Raw genomic sequence first — 16,819 nt, 5'->3', positions numbered from 1 at the left:
AAGACTTTGAAAATACTAAGTAATGCATTTTTCTTTATTGGAGTAGATAGAATGTTTCTTTGAAATCTACTGAAACTGGAAGATTCTGTTTGTGGATCCAGAATATCCGCTAAGAACTTGTAAAAAGAATTTTGTTTTTATTTTGAAATATAATTAACAGGTGTCCCTATTACTGCTTTTCTTGTTTCAGCTTGAAGTGGAGAACAATCTCTCACTGTTGAGGATCTTGACTTCCTATTCCTAAGAATGCTTGGGTGTGTGCATGTGGAAATATATTACTTGTGTCCTTTCTGTAGTTTAGGAAACAACCAAGATTATCCAGGAAGAGAAAGGAATTTACCAAATATACATTTACAAACTGTGTTGATGCCTAGATTAGATTAGAGTAGATTAGATTAGATTAGATTAGATTAGATTAGATTAGATTAGATTAGATTAGATTAGATTAGATTAGATAACCTTTATTGTCTTTTTCCTGTGGGCACAATGGCACACATTAAAAATGAAATTTAGTTGCTTCCTCTCAAAGTGTACACATACACAACACACATTTAAAACATACTATATACAACATATGAATAGACCTACATGCTTACATATCAGTAACATAAATATTAACCACTGTCCATCTTGAATACAAAACGGAAGGAGGAAGCTTTAGAGTTCACAAGGTTAATACTGTATGGAACAAAGCTGTGACTGAATCTGGATGTTCTGCTTCGGATACCACGGAGCCTCCTCCCACAAGATAACAAGGAAAACAGGTCATGAAGAGGATGTGTAGTGTCCCAGAAAATCTTGCGGACTCTGTTCAAACAATCCTTCTGTGCCATATCCTGGATGGAAGGGAGGGAACTGCCAATGATATTTTCTGCCATCCTCACCACTCTCTGCACCACCTTCACGTCTGAAGCAGTGAAGATTCCAATCCAGACTGTGATGCTATATGACAGGAAACAAAGCATGAAGTGACAAACCATGAAATGTGTTGATACCTACAAACCATGAATCTTATTTGATGGGGCATTCTTCATTGCTGTTCTTCAACATATCAACACATTTCTTATTGGCTGAGTATCATGATTTTATGTCTTACATTCATAAATGCTTATCCATTCACCCCTTTATTTTCTTCCTCTCAGCAGCACATCTATCTGGCATATCCAGATGAGTTTCCACCTACAAATGTTCTCCTAATGTTCTCAATGTCTTCCCTTTTTTAAATGTAGTATTTAATACATTTTAAGGAATTACGAAGTAAAATACAAAATACAAAGCAAATAGTTGGATACAATGGGGAGGGAAAAGGGATAGAAAAGCGAGAGGGAGAAGGGAAAAAGACAAGACAAGACATTGACTTCTGACTTCCTCTGTTGCAATAGAATAAAGCATTAACATCAAACCTCAAATTTTATGTTTTCATAATAGTATAAACTAGCCATTTCTGTAACGACAAATCAGTCTAATCAGTAAAACCCAAAATCAATATTTCATTTTTTTTCCCCACCTCAAGCGGTCTCCATGTAGAAACAAAAGTACTTATATTCTTTTTTTACGTTCTCAACGTCTTTCATCAGAGTCTTTATTTTATTCGTCAATATTTTCCATCTGCAGAAGATGCAAAAACTGGAACAGTAATTCATGAAAATTGTGTTTTAAAAAATGTAGCTAAAGACTGACTCAGTGAAGATTTCATGTTTTCCTTTGTTATAGGTAACATGGATTTGACCAACTGTACGAGAGTAGTAGAGTTTAACCTGGTTGGATTGCCAAGAGTTTGGGGACTCGAAGGTTTGATGCATGCTGGCATCTTTCTTCTCTACCTCCTGTGTCTGATGGGCAATGGGCTCATCATTGTGGTGGTAATTCTAGACCACCGTCTCCAGAAGCCCATGTATTTCTTCCTTAGCAACCTGTCTTGCATTGACATTGGACACACCACAGCCTTTATTCCTAAACTGCTGGTCAATTTTGTCTCTGCAAAGAATTCCATCTGTTTCTACTGCTGCATAACACAACTGTACTTCTACTTCCTCTTTGGGGTCACAGAATTTTTTATCATGACTTTGATATCCTTGGACAGGTACCTCGCTATCTGCTATCCTCTGAGGTATGGTACAATCATGACTTCTGGGGTCTGCCTTAAACTAGCAATAGGTGCCTGGTTGGGCGGTTTTTTCTCCATTCTATATCAGATAGTGATGATAGCAGAGCTACCCTACTGTACGTCCAACCTTATCAACCATTTCTACTGTGATGTGGGACCCGTGCTGAAGATTGCAGGAGGAGATATACAAGTCATTGAAGTGCTTGGTTTTCTAGTTACGGTGGTTGTGATTATGTCCTCCTTGCTTTTCACCCTCATTTCTTACTTCTTCATCATTTCAACCATTCTCCGAATGCCTTCAACCACCAGACACCAGAGGACCTTTTCTACCTGTGCTTCCCACCTGATTGTAGTCTGCATTTTGTACGGGTCAGTATTTTTTGTCTATTTAAGACCTACCGTCAAGAACTCTTCCTTCAGTAGGTTGAAGTCTGTCTCCATATTGTACACCATGGTCGCCCCGGTGTTAAATCCTTTCATTTACACCATTAGGAACAATGAAGTCAAGGATGCAGTAAGGAAACTTTTGGAAAGAAAGGCTCCAGGTCTCTCGGATCTCTCAGCATAGCCTTTGTTGACAAGTGATGGAAGACTACTATGTCATCCTATTAGAAGCATCAAGCTTCAGAGATTCAGAATCCATCTCCAAAGCAGATATTCTTTAACAAGTCTATCTTAACAAAGATGGAGAAAAACAGTGGGTTTAGAGTAGGTTACAAATGTCTATGTCTACGGAGAGTCTCAGTCAACCAAGTCATGGTTGTCCCAAAGCAACTGGACTTTCTTTGTTTTTCCTTGAAGATGTTTTGCTTCTCATCCAGGAAGCTTCAGTCAGAACTGAAGAAGCTTTTTGGGTGAGAAGTGAAATGTCTTCAAAGAAAAACTCCAGTTGCCTCTTGAAAAAGTATCTTCAGTAGACTACCAATTTTCTTTTTTTAATGTGCAACTGTGTGATGATCACAGAATAAAAGGACTGGTGGCAAGCTCCTGTGATCTATTTATTACTTAGCGTATGATAAGAACACAACAAAAGAGAGGTAAACATGTACACACAATCCATGTAATTTTACAGTATACAGAAGTTCTAAGGGGGTACGACAGTGGCTTTATAACCTGAAGTCCAATTCAGCTACCCAGTCAATCACCTGGTGTTGCTTCATGCAGGTCATTTAAGGAACCAGAAAATGCACATTGTGGGCAATATTGCACAATACATTTCATTGTTTGCATTTGTGATCTACTATTGTAAAGCATAAAACTAACAATTTTGTCGCATGGTCATTAGTCACCAACTTGGAGTCACAGCTTTTGAATATAGTTGATTCTTGATTAAAGATATATATATATCTATACAGTCTACAAAGTTCATTTAGTATCTGGATTACCTAATCTGGGGATTTGATGAAGAAATGACAGCCTATTCTTTTCAAAACATATTTTAGTGAAAGATGTTCACTAGACCCAGAGGGGGAAAAAAAATCTTGTTATAAGAGAGTAGGACTTTTTTCTTATTTCCAATGTTTGTGAGATGAGCCTAAATAGCACTGACCTTTAGGTATTGATCAGGATTTCAGAATAACAGAATAACAGAGTTGGAAGAGACATTGGAGGTCTTCTAGTCCAACCTCCCTGCTCAGGCCAGAAAGCCTATACCATTTCAGACAAATGGTTGTCCAGTCTCTTCTTAAAAGCCTTCAGTGGTGGAACACCCACAACTTCTGGAGGCAAGCCATTCCACTGATTTATTGTTTCCATGTCAGGAAATTTCTCCTTGGTTCTAGGTTGCTTCTCTCCTTGATTAAGTTCCATCCATGGCTTCTGGTCCTGCCTTCAGGTGCTTTGGAGAATAGCTCGACTCCCTCTTCCTTATGGTATCCCATTAGATATTGGAGTACTGCTATCATGTCACTCCTGGTCCTTCTTTTCATTAAACCTCCTTAAATTCATACCATCATCAAACATTCTTTATATGTTTTAATCTCCAGTCCCCTAACCACCTTTGTTGCTCTTCTCTGCATTCTTTCTAGAGTTCTAACATCTTTTTTACACTGTGGTGACCAAAACTGGATGCAGTATTCCAAGTGTGGTCTTACCAATTATTTTAAAGTGGTGTTAACACTTCGTGTGATCTTGATTCTAACCCTCTGTTAATGCAGCCTAGGACTGTGTTGTTGTTTTTTTTTGGCAGCTGCAGCACCAAAAGGTCTGTGACCAGATGTGAAAAGGGAACTCATGATCTATCAATTGTCTCCATCACTCACAGTAGCAGAGAAGCTTCATCTTCTGTTGTTCTGGAGGGTTACAGAAAGAAATAGGTTCTGGGTAAAACTGAGTGGATTAATTTAGTTTATACCACAAGTTCAAATATGTTTGTCAGAATAGTTCCTTGAAATTGGAGAGTCATGACTGTATATCTCCATTACAAAACTTTTGCTTGCATCTTTCTTTGCTATCACATGTTCATAAATACTCAGATCTGGTGCCTTGTTCCTTTTCTCATCTTTATATCTGAATTAGCTTCCTTAACCTGATGTCCTCCCAACAGGTTAGATAATTTCTCTTTTCATGTGAGCAAATCCTTCTTTCTTGAAAATCAGATCTGCATTCACTGATGGGACTTTCCCCCCCCATTTTGGTTTATTTTATTCCCTCCTTTGCTATATATTTCAAATCCTGTTTTCTGGATTAAACAGATTAGGAAATAAAGCTTTCCCCAACTGTAATATCTGTATATTTGCCCAACCTATCATTTCTTTAAAAAAAAGTTCTCTAAAATAATATATATTTATATACTATATTCATATCATAGATACACATTTTTATAAAGTGTCTGTTGCTTTTAGTATGTGTAATGAGAGATGATTACATAATTTTGATTTTACTTATTGATTCAAAGATACAACATTATATAAGTAAAAACTTATACAGAAAATAAATTTGCTTTTTCCACTTCAGTGATGAAGATTGAGGGTCAGTGGTTCCAGACCTTTTGAGATGTTAGGTTTATCAAAATGAATTGACATTGTATCGTGATGCCTTTTCAATAAAGTTGGTTTTCTAAGCCTTTTCCTTGGTCTGCAATACCCGGAGGTTCCCATGGTAAAACAGTGTGGTCAATGGATTGATGTCTTGGTCCTAGAATGGAGAGGCACAGCTTTAAGTTCCCCTTAATCCACAAAGCTCATGGGTGACCTTGGTCAATCATATCCATGTCTAATGTGGGAAAATATTGGAGGCCCAAGAAGAAAAATCACCTTTGACATCCATGTCCTTCTGTTCCTTGAGCAGTATCATTTACACATAGGACAGCACATCTGCAGAGCTTTCCACATATCACAAATGCGTGATTTTTCTCCTCTATGAGGAGAAAAAAATGGAACCATGAAAATGTAATGAATGGAAAACAGAAAAAAGTGTCATAGACAAGAATCAAACTGTGAACCTTGACCCCTACAAAGGATCCTTCTTTGGAGTAACATTTTCACATCTGTGTATCTTACCATCTTATTGACCATCTGAACTGATTTACTGTGTCCTTTCTAGATCCCAAATTTTGTGACTTCTACTCTTATGTAACATATAATATAGAATTAAAAGGTAAAGGTTCCCCCGCACATGCATGCTAGTCGTTTCCGACTCTAGGGGCCGGTGCTCATCTCCGTTTCAAAGCCGAAGAGCCAGCGCTTGTCCGAGGACGTCTCCGTGGTCATGTGGCCGGCATGACTAGACGCCAAAGGCGCACGGAACGCTGTTACCTTCCCACCGTAGTGGTCCCTATTTTTCTACTTGCATTTTTTACGTGCTTTCGAACTGCTAGGTTGGCAGAAGCTGGGACAAGTAACAGGCGCTCACTCTGCTACGCGGCACTGGGGATTCGACCCGCCAAACTGCCGACCTTCTGATCGACAAGCTCAGCGTCCTAACCCACTGAGCCACCGCGTCATAAAATGCCAAAGTTGAAAGGGGACATTTAAGTCCCTGCATTCTACCTCCTGCCTCCATTCTGGTGCAAGAATGCAAAGAGATATTTAAACTCTCTAGTTTCCACATAAAATACAAGCAGTCTTGAGGAGACCGCCATTTGTAATGAAGATGAATCAAATGGAGATGGGGGTTGGACACCACACTGAAGGAAACATGATCTCATAGAACATATGACAAAATTATGTACTACACATCATTAGATGGTAATCCCAATGCACATTAGCTGGTAACATCCCAATGTCCTCATAATGAAGATCAGATATGCGGAATTCTGGGAGTTGAAGCCCACCCATCTTAAAATTGCCAAGTTTGAAAAACACTTTACTAAAGTATAAAAGTTCTGGTTCCCTAAATTATCCCCACACCTCACCCAATCTGAAGGGGATGTCAAATCTGTGAGGCCTGGGGATAGTATGGTTAATGACTTCAGCCTAATTCCCTGGAAACGGGAAGAAAAACAATTTTAGACATCATCTCTTCCCCCCCTTTTTTATTGAGCATTCAAAGATTATTTGAACACTTAATGCTATATAGATGTCTCAATTTCTGGGAATCTTGAAATTTGGTCTGAATAAAAGCAGGCATCATTCACGCTGATTCACAATCAACTCTTCTGAGCAGAGTCTATGAGTACTCTTGGGAACTGAGAAATATCTCCAGGGATGATATCTCAAACTTCTGTAGAAAAGTAAGTGCTGCAACCGTTAAAGTTTTAAGCATCCCTTTTTGGCTGTTGAAGTGGCATGGGAATTAGATGAAGTATGAAAGAGTTACACAGTTTGTCTTTATTGGGTTGCTTCTGAGGGACCTCCAAAGGACCTGCTTCTTTGGAAGGCACCAGAGGTTTGATCCAAAGGATGTCAGCCTTGAGTATATGCTAGATGCAGTGCCTGGATACTCATGGGAAATTAAAGACAAGTATCCTTAAAGACCAGGATTTTATAGAGAAAAAAGTAAATAACGTTTCTATGATGCAAACTACTGTATTTTCTTCAAGTGTTAAGGAAAATATTTTTCAAGAGGTCTACCACCTTTGCCCAACATACAGTACAATGCAATACTTCAAAAAACTGTCTTGATGAACGGATAGAGAAATGGAGTGAAAGGCATTTGGAGAAGACAAAGCAGGTAATGAAGGAAGAACAACTCAAGGTAAAGGTATAGAGATCTTTAGGTCCACCTGTTACAGAATGAGAAAATGGAACAGAGGTTCACTGCAGAAGTAACTATGAGTTTCCTAGCATATACATGTATTACCTCCCATATAGAAAGAAATATCTAGAAGATAGAACGTAGAATAAAAGAGTTGGAAGGGACCTTGGAGGTCCTCTAATCCACCCCCCTGTTCAAGCAGGAGACTCTATACCATTTCAGACAAATGATTGTCCAGTCTGTTTCTGAAAGCATCTAATGATGGAGCACCACAACTTCTGAAGGCAAAGTATTCCATAGACTTTGATATTTCAACAACTCTTCATTTACTCATACCTCTATTATCTAAATTATCTTATTAATGTTCGTTCATAGGGATACAGGCAAATGATTATTATTATTATTATTATTATTATTATTATTATTATTATTATTATTATTAAATTTATATCTATGAAATCTATGAAAAGAACAAAACGCTGCAGAGAGTTAAGTTTTAATTTACACTGGAATACTTCATAACTAGACTAACACTTCCAAAAATGTTTAAGAATCCACCAATGACCTCTGACTTTCCAAAAGTGGCAAATTTCAGACATCACAATAAGTCTAATAATGGTCCTGTTGAAGGAAAAGTCTTCATCGTGGTTCAGTCCAAGCTGGGAATAAACAACATGGCGACTGCTTTAGAAAGAAAGTTGTAGTTTATTGAAGAGGAGAGCCAGGCAGAAGGATGGCTCTGGAAGAAAAAAGAGAGTGAGCACATGTAGGGAGTGGGTTTTTATACCCTTTGGAGTCTTTTGTTTGGAGTTGTTCCTGTGGCATGAACTTTGACCCGAGTCTAAGTGTGCTCTTTGGCATCTGTGGGTCAATCCTATTATGTCCTGTCTTAGAGTTTGGGTGGGGTATGTAGATTTTAGGTGTCTTTGTCTTCCTAAACTTCTAGCTGGGGGCCTCCAATCTTCCTGCATTATTTACACCTGCATTTGTACAGAGCTGGTTTCTGCTTTGGGGAGGGAGACCTGTGGCTATTAAGAAAACTGGGCATGCTCTTTTACGATTATTTGAGAAAACATAATATTCTCCCTTTTAAATGTTTCCTTCTGGGGGGACTGACTTCCCACAAGCCTTTGGTTGTGGTCTCAAGTATTGTGGGATACAGTGATGGGGTTTTAGAAATCATAACTGATTTTCGAATGTTTATATTCAAATCCTTCATTTAATTACCATAGTTAAATAAGACCACGTACAACTTTGGTTAGCATGAGGTGAAAATCCAGACTTGTGCTCCCTGTGCTGCCTTTACAATAGCAGTCTATGAAAAATATGGTTAGGAATAGAGCTAAATTTTGACATATAAGTAAATAAGTCTTGATTCAAGGAAGATTTCATTTCCCCCCCTCTTTTTGTAGCGGGAGTATGAATTTGACCAACTGTACAAGAGTAACTGAATTCATTCTTGTTGGATTGCCAAGTGTTTGGGGAATGGAAAATATGATATTTACTTGTGTCTTTCTGCTCTACCTCCTGTGTCTGATGGGCAACGGACTCATCATTGTGATGGTAATTTTGGACCAGCATCTCCAAAAACCCATGTATTTCTTCCTTAGCAACCTGTCTTGTATTGATATTGGACACACCACTGCTTTTATTCCTAAACTGCTGGTCAACTATCTGTCTGCAAATAATTCCATCTGTTTCTACTGCTGTATCACGCAACTGATCTTTTACTTCTTCTTCGGCGTTACAGAATTTTTCATCATCACGTTGATATCCTTGGACAGATACATAGCCATTTGCCATCCTTTGAGATACTCCACTATTATGACTTCTGGGGTTTGCCTTAAGCTAGCAATAACAGCATGGTTTGGAGGCTTTTTCTCTATTCTGTATCAGGGTGTATTGACTGCAAGCCTACCCTACTGTGCTTCCAATGTTATCGATCATTTCTATTGTGATGAAGGACCTTTGTTGAAGATTTCTGGAGGAGATACACATGTGATCGAAGCCCTGGGCTTCCTACTGACGGTGGTTGTGATTATGTCCTCTTTGCTTTTCACCCTTATTTCTTACCTCTTCATCATTTTTACCATTCTCCGAATGCCTTCAACCACCAGACAGCAGAGAGCTTTCTCTACCTGTGCTTCCCACCTTGTTGTAGTCTGCATTTTGTACGGGTCAGTTTTTTTTGTCTATTTAAGACCTAATGTCAAGAACTCTTCTTTTAGTATGATGAAATCTGTATCCATATTGTACACCATGGTTGCCCCGGCACTAAATCCTTTCATTTACACCATTAGGAACAATGAAGTCAAGGATGCAGTAAGGAAACTTTTGGAAAGAAAGACTGTAGGGGTCCCAAATCTCATGGCATAAGCTTTTGTTGAGAAGTGATGCAAAATGACTGTGCTGTCCTATTGAAAGCAACAGGGTTCAAAGCTATTGTGCAGATATTCTGCAACTAATCTACCTTAATAAAGATGGAGAAAGCAATGCAATTTTGATCCCATGACAAAACAAATCTTGGGAAACTTCTGTGGTCTTGTACTGCCTTGGCAACTTTAAGTCTTGTAGTCCTCAATTCCCAGAATTCCTCAGCCAACATGAAGTTGATGGGAGTTGAATTCCACAATTCTTAAAATTGTTGGAGACTTCAGAATCATCTTCAAAGCTATTATGCAGATATTCTGTAACAAACCTGCCTTGATAAAAATGTAATATGGTGAGTTGCAAATGGAAAATTTTCTTATCTTAATGTGCAATTTTGATCCCATCACAAAAGGATTGTTGGGAAGCTTCCAAGGTATTGTACTGCCTAGGCAACTTTAAGAACTTGTGGACCTCAACTCCCAGAATTCCTCAGCCAGCATGAAGTTGATGGGAGTTGAATAACCTATCTGGAATCATAGCTTTTGAATATAGTTCATTCTTGATGTTAGAAATACCTCTTTCTTACTCCACTGCATGGACTATAATATTCATTGAGTATCTGTATTACTTTGGGGAAGGGTGGCATCATGACTGTTTTGAAGAAGAAATGACATCCTATTCTATTCTTTCTTATATTTGATTGAAAGATGTTTTCTGGACTCAAAAGAAGAAACCTTAATGTACAAGAGTAGGACTTCTTTTACTGAAAACATGCAAGGAATGAGCTGAATTAGCAATACACTTTAGATAGTGATTCAGATTTCAACACCAAAAGAATAGTATAAAAATGGACCTATGAATAAAAGCTGTTTAATGGTCTTCATCATGCATAGTAGCAGAGAAGCATGATCTTTTTCTTTTTATGAGAAGGTTCCAGAAAGAAATTGAGCTTTTTGGGGTAAAAATGGGTGGATTATTTTAGCAAATACCAGAGGATCAACCACATTTCTCATTGGAATTGGAGGGACAGGACTGTATACCTCCGTTAAAAAGCTTCCATCTGCACCTTTCTTTGTTCATAAATACTCAGATCTGATGGTGTCTTTTTCTTCTTCTCATCTTTAGATTCCTCAACTTGGCGTCCTCTCCACAAGTTAAAAAAAATTTCCTCTTTTCATGTGAGCAAATTCTTCTTTGCTGTTTACGGTGATGGGGATTTTTCCACCCATTTTGGTTTACCTTATTCCCTCCTTTGATGTATATTTCAAACCCTCTTTTCTGGATTATAGAATCATTTTTCAAATTATGAATTAAAGCTTTCCCCAATTGTAATCTCTGGGCATTTGCCTAACCTACCATTTCATTGAAAAAAAATATCTAAATCAATGCATATTTATATTGTATATTTAGATAATACATTTTTTAATAAAATTCCTATTGAATATTCCTTGCTTTTAATATGGGTAATGAGAGACATACTGTAGAAGCTAAATTAGTTTCTTCCCCACTTCTAGGTTATCAGTGATGAAGATTGTGAGGTGGGTGATTTCAGAGCAGTTGGCTCATTGTCATAATGCATTGACTTTATGTCATTATGTGTTTTCAATAAAATCTGTTTTCTAAGCCTTTATTTATTTATTTATATTCTTCCATGTGCTGTATGCAAAAAGTAGTTAGATACATTTGTGGCACAAATGTGGTACATTTGTCGAAGTGCTGGGCTAGCAATGGAGAGGCACAGTTTAGTCCTTGAAGGGTTCCATCCCTAACAGAGACCACTTCCTGTGGTGAAGGGATATCCAGGCCGACATGAAGAAAAACATGATTGACATTCTTGTTCTTCTTCCCATTGAGTTGTGCCATTTATAAATTGGACACCGTATCTGTAGATGTCTATGGAGATCCCCAGTCATCCAGGTCATGGTTGTTCCAAAGGTGCTTTTTCAGGAGGCAACTGGACTTTCTTGTTTTCTGCCCTGGGTCCCTTCACTGTTGAAGATAGGCACAGGCTGTTGGGGATGAGTCCGTGTTGTCTGCATCTCAAACTAAAGCACAAATGGTTCCTGTAGTCTGCAATGTTTTCTGGAAATCCAGTTCATACTCCCGCGCCATTCGAAAGGTGTTCATCCCCAAGTGCATAGCTAAAAGTCTATGGAGAAAATCTCCTGCAGCCAAGAAGGCTCCACACCCATTTGCACCACTCAGGTGACTCTGAGGACACAGATAAAACTCCAAGTGGCCTCAATGACTCTCTAAAAACAATGCAAATGACCAGCTATCTGCAAGGAATATAAATCCTTCTATTCCCCCACCATCCAGTCAGAGCTGAAGAAGCTTCTTGGATGAGAAGCAAAACATCTTCAAAGAAAAACAAAAAAGTCTAGTTGCCTCTTGAAAAAGCACCTTTGGGACCATATCTGTAGATCTTTCCAAATGTTACAAATAAATGAACTGTCTATGAAGAGAATAAATTCAGCTGAGAAAATGAAAAGGCATGGAGGACATAAAAAGAGTCATGAAAAAGAGATTTATATTTATATTGTGAACCTTGGTGGCTAAAAAGGAACCTTGTATGGGATAATGTTTTTACGCCTATGTATACCATGGTTGAGGGACGCGGTGGCTCAGTGGGTTAGGACGCTGAGCTTGTCGATCAGAAGGTCGGCAGTTTGGCGGGTCGAATCCCGAGTGCCGCGTAACAGAGTGAGCGCCTGTTACTCATCCCAGCTTCTGCCAACCTAGCAGTTCGAAAGCACATCAAAATGCAAGTAGAAAAATAGGGACCACTACGGTGGGAAAGTAACAGCGTTCCCTGCGCCTTTGGCGTCTAGTCATGCTGGCCACATGACCACGGAGACGTCCTCGGACAAGCGCTGGCTCTTCGGCTTTGAAACGGAGATGAGCACCGGCCCCTAGAGTCGGAAACGACTAGCACGCGTGTGCGGGGGAACCTTTACCTTTACCTTTTTATACCATGGTTTAATCTGAACTGATTTACTGTTTCCATTCTAGATCCCACATTTAGTGGCTTTCATTCTTAAGCAACATTCTACTTCAAAATAGAATAATATCATCATGAAATCCAGAGTTGGAAGAGGATATTTAGGTCAACTTCATTCAACCTGTTGCCTCCACATTGGTGCAGGAATCTCAACTTAGGTATCCCAAAGATATAATGAATCTCTCTAGTTCCCAAATAAATACATCTTACCCATAAGGAGGCCACCATCTTCAGTGCAGATGAATCAAGAGGAGGTGGGGGTTGGGCACAACACTGAATACATAATAATGTCACAGAAGATATGACAAAACTGTGTACTACACATCATTGGACAATAACATCCCAATGCATGGGACATCATTTTGGCATCCTCCTTATTAAGACCAGATATATAGAATTCTAGGAGTTGAAGTCCACCCATCTTAAAATTAGAAAAGCACTAAAACACTAAAGTGTAAAATTTCTGATTGCCTAAATTATCTTGCCTTCCCCAACCTGAAGGGGATGTCAAATCTATGAGTTCTAACTATGGTTAATGATTTCGGCTCAAATTTCAGGAAAATTGAAGGGGGGAAAGGGAACATGGGAAGAAAATCATTGTTTGACATTGTCTCCAATCTGTTTCTTCCCTTTTTAACTGAGCAATCAAAGACTTAATAATGTATAGAAGACTTTAATTCTGGGGCTGGCCCTTGGAATTAGGTCTAAATAAAATCAGATATGAATTGTGCTGATTCTAAACCATCTATTCTGAATATAGTCTATGTATTCTTATGGAAACTGAAAGACCAATATCTCTATAAATGATATATCAACATTCTGACTGATCGACCCAATCAAGCAAACACCTTCAAGACATTCCAATCTCTTAATGTAAAACTATATTGAGTACATCACTTCAGCAAGATCTCTCCCAAACCCATGTAGTAAAAGCATGCAATTTTCCCTCTTCCCTCTGGGTTAGATCACGTGGCCCAATGAGGTGGAAAAATATTGTTATGAGAAAACATATCTAGGTCTGGCCAGATACCTGGTGTAATGTCCTTGAGTCTCACAGTCTCATTCCAAATCTCTTCCCTCCCCCCCCCAGGTTGTTGGCAAGCTGAGAAGCAATATTTGTCACAGCAGCAAAAATGTACTTCTGAAACTTCTATAGAAAATGGAGCAATGCAGCAATCTTTGTGGCAACCTCTGAGATAATTTAAGACTTCATTTCTGGGAGTCTTGGAATTTAATCTAAACAAAAGCAGACATCATTCATGCTGGTTCAGAATTATCTGTTCTGAGCACTGTCTATGGAAATTTATGGGAATTGAGATATAAATATCTCTAGAAAGAGTACAGAGAAGAGCAACAAAGATGATTAGGGGACTGGAGGCTAAAACATATAAGGAACGGTTGCTGGAATTGGGTATGTCTAGTTTAATGAAAAGAAGGACTAGGGGTGACATGATAATAGTGTTCCAATATCTCAGGGGCTGCCAAAAAGAAGAGGGAGTCAAGCTATTCTCCAAAGTGCCCAAAGGCAGGACAAGAAGCAATGGATGGAAACTAATCAAGGAGGGAAACAACCTAGAACTAAGGAGAAATTTCCTGACAGAATAATTAATCAGTGGAACAACCTGCCTCCAGAAGCTGTGAATGCTCCAACACTGGAGGTTTTTAAGAAGAGACTGGACAGCCATTTGTTTGAAATGGTATAGGGTTTCCAGCCTGAGCAGGGAATTGGACTAGATGAAATCCAAGGTCACTTCCAACACTGTTATTCTGTTGTTATTATTCTGTTATTATTTTAGAAATGTTCTCACAAACATTTGTAGAAATTTAAGCCCTACATCAAGAAAGGTTTTATTATTATTTTTCTTTTTGCCCTTGAAGAAAAATATGAATTAGATGAACTATGCAAAAATCACAGAGTTTAGTTCTTTTCGGATTGCTTCAAGAAGGCCTTCTTTTTTGACATGGCACTTAAGTTTTGGTCCAATAATATCAGTCTTCAGTATATTTTACCTACAGTGCATGGATGCTCATGGGAAATTAAAGACAAATATCCTTAGAGAGTGTCTCCCACGTCTCTTAGAGAAGATGTAAATAAACTTTCTAAGATGTTATATGTTCTTTAAATGTTAAGGAAAATATTTCTGAAAGATGTCTATCATCTCTGCTCAACATATACTGTAACATTTTGTATGATTCTTCAAAACACTTTCTTGGTGAATGGATAGAGAGATAGAATCAAAAGCATTTGGAGAAGACAAGGCAGATAAAAAAGGAAGAACAAATCTTAAGGTAAGGGTGGGGAGAATTTCACTGCAGATGTTACCGTGACTTCCTAACATGTAGACACATCCATTCCCACATGCCCACACCAAGAAAAATATCTCAGGATTTATGTTTCTCTAATTATTTATTTACTCACATCTCCAAACAATTAATGAAAAGTAAAATGTTGCAGAGAATAAACTTTTAATTTTTACTGGAATATTTCACCTCTAGACAACCATTTCCAAAAATGTCATGGTGCTTTTAAGAATCCCCAAACGTGCTCTGATTTTCAAACAGTGGCACAATTCAGACATCACAATAAGTTGTAAATGCTTTTCTTTGGTTTTTGGACTCATGTGTTGTAGTATTCCATTAGAAATTGTAACAGAGATTTAAATGTTGATATGGAAATGCCTTATTTCACTACCATAGCTACGTACAACTTTCACTGACATGATGAGAAAATCCAGACTTAGGTTCCCTGTGTTGCAATCCCAGTAGTCTGCATAAAAAAATGTCTTTAGAAATGAGATAAATCTTGATTCAGTGAGGATTCCATATCTTCTCTTTTTGTAACAGGAGGAGAAATATGAATTTGACCAACTGTACAAGAGTAACTGAATTCATTCTTGTTGGATTGGCAAGTGTTTGGGGAATGGAAAATATGATATTTGCTTGTTTCTTTCTGCTCTACCTCCTATGTCTGATGGGCAACAGTCTCATCCTTGTCATGGTAATTGTGGACCATCATCTTCAGAAACCCATGTATTTCTTCCTTAGCAACCTGTCTTGTATTGATATTGGACACACCACAACTTTCATTCCTAAACTGCTGGTCAACTATCTCTCTGCAAAGAATTCCATCTGTTTTTACTGCTGTATCACGCAACTGATCTTTTACTTCTACTTTGGCGTTACAGAATTTTTCATCATCACATTGATATCCTTGGACAGGTACTTAGCCATCTGCCATCCTTTGAGATACGCCACTATCATGACTTCTGAGGTTTGCTTTAAACTAGCAATGGCAGCCTGGTTTGGAGGCTTTTTCTCCATTTTTTATCAGGGATTTTTGACTACAAACCTACCCTACTGCACTTCCAACATTATCAATCATTACTTTTGTGATGCAGGACCTGTGTTGAAAATTGCAGGAGGAGACACACATCTCATTGAAGCCCTGAGCTTCCTAGTTACGGTGGTTGTGGTGATGTCCTCTTTGCTATTCACCTTCATTTCTTACCTCTTTATCATTTGCACCATTCTCCGAATGCCTTCAACCACCAGACAACAGAGGGCCTTTTCTACCTGTGCTTCCCATCTGATTGTGGTCTGCATGTTGTATGGTTCAGTCTTTTTTGTCTATTTAAGGCCTAACCTTAAGAATTCCTCCTCCAAGGCAATCAAATCTGTTTCTTGGCTATATACTATAATCGCTCCCATGCTAAATCCTTTCATTTACACCATTAGGAACAATGAAGTGAAAGAAGCTGTTTGTAAAGTATTAAGAAAGAAGACTTTAGCTTTCCCTAAAGTCTAAACATAAACCTGTTTGAAGGAGCAAACTTATTTTTTTTCCAGAAGAGGAGTGGGAGGGTTATCCAGCAAAGATATTGTACCATTATTTTACCTTGCCTCTCATAAAGGTGGAAGAAACAGGAAGTCAACACCCATAGCCAATACTGAAACTTTCTCCAGTTAACTAGCACCCATTGCTTAATTCAAGGATGAATCCCAAGAAGGGTTTACAGTATAATAGAAGGACAGCTTTTGAATCTCCTTCATGCATGATGAAAAGATCTCAATTTTCTTATGAATCTGTACTGGCAGTAATATTGATCTGTTCTGTCACTTCCTTTGTCAGGAACTTGAACCCGTGGACCCATTTGTACCCTTCAGATGTCCGAGATAAGTTTACTGGAGGGAGATCATTGGAATTA

General features: G+C 38.4%; 3 protein-coding genes across 3 annotated transcripts; all 3 read left to right on the top strand.

The window, feature by feature from the left end:
- Positions 1 to 1,718: 1,718 nt before the first annotated feature.
- LOC308676827 (olfactory receptor 6X1-like) lies at positions 1,719 to 2,675 on the top strand (the record flags this gene model as incomplete). Its single annotated transcript, XM_081342863.1, has 1 exon — positions 1,719 to 2,675. The coding sequence occupies one exon, from the start codon at positions 1,719 to 1,721 to the stop codon at positions 2,673 to 2,675; it is 957 nt and encodes a 318-aa protein (XP_081198989.1).
- A 5,987-nt stretch (positions 2,676 to 8,662) lies between these two features.
- Positions 8,663 to 9,619, top strand: LOC308676826 (olfactory receptor 6X1-like; the record flags this gene model as incomplete). Its single annotated transcript, XM_081342862.1, has 1 exon — positions 8,663 to 9,619. One exon carries the CDS (start codon positions 8,663 to 8,665, stop codon positions 9,617 to 9,619), a length of 957 nt encoding a protein of 318 aa, XP_081198988.1.
- Positions 9,620 to 15,543: 5,924 nt separating this feature from the next.
- LOC308676825 (olfactory receptor 6X1-like) lies at positions 15,544 to 16,419 on the top strand (the record flags this gene model as incomplete). Its single annotated transcript, XM_081342861.1, has 1 exon — positions 15,544 to 16,419. One exon carries the CDS (start codon positions 15,544 to 15,546, stop codon positions 16,417 to 16,419), a length of 876 nt encoding a protein of 291 aa, XP_081198987.1.
- Between the last annotated feature and the right edge of the window lie 400 nt (positions 16,420 to 16,819).

Source organism: Vipera berus (assembly GCF_964194415.1).
Source record: "Vipera berus genome assembly, chromosome: W".
Classification (NCBI taxonomy): Eukaryota; Metazoa; Chordata; class Lepidosauria; order Squamata; family Viperidae; genus Vipera; species Vipera berus.
The sequence above is the reverse complement of the archived record's forward strand: the minus strand, read 5'-3'. Positions and strand labels throughout refer to the sequence as shown.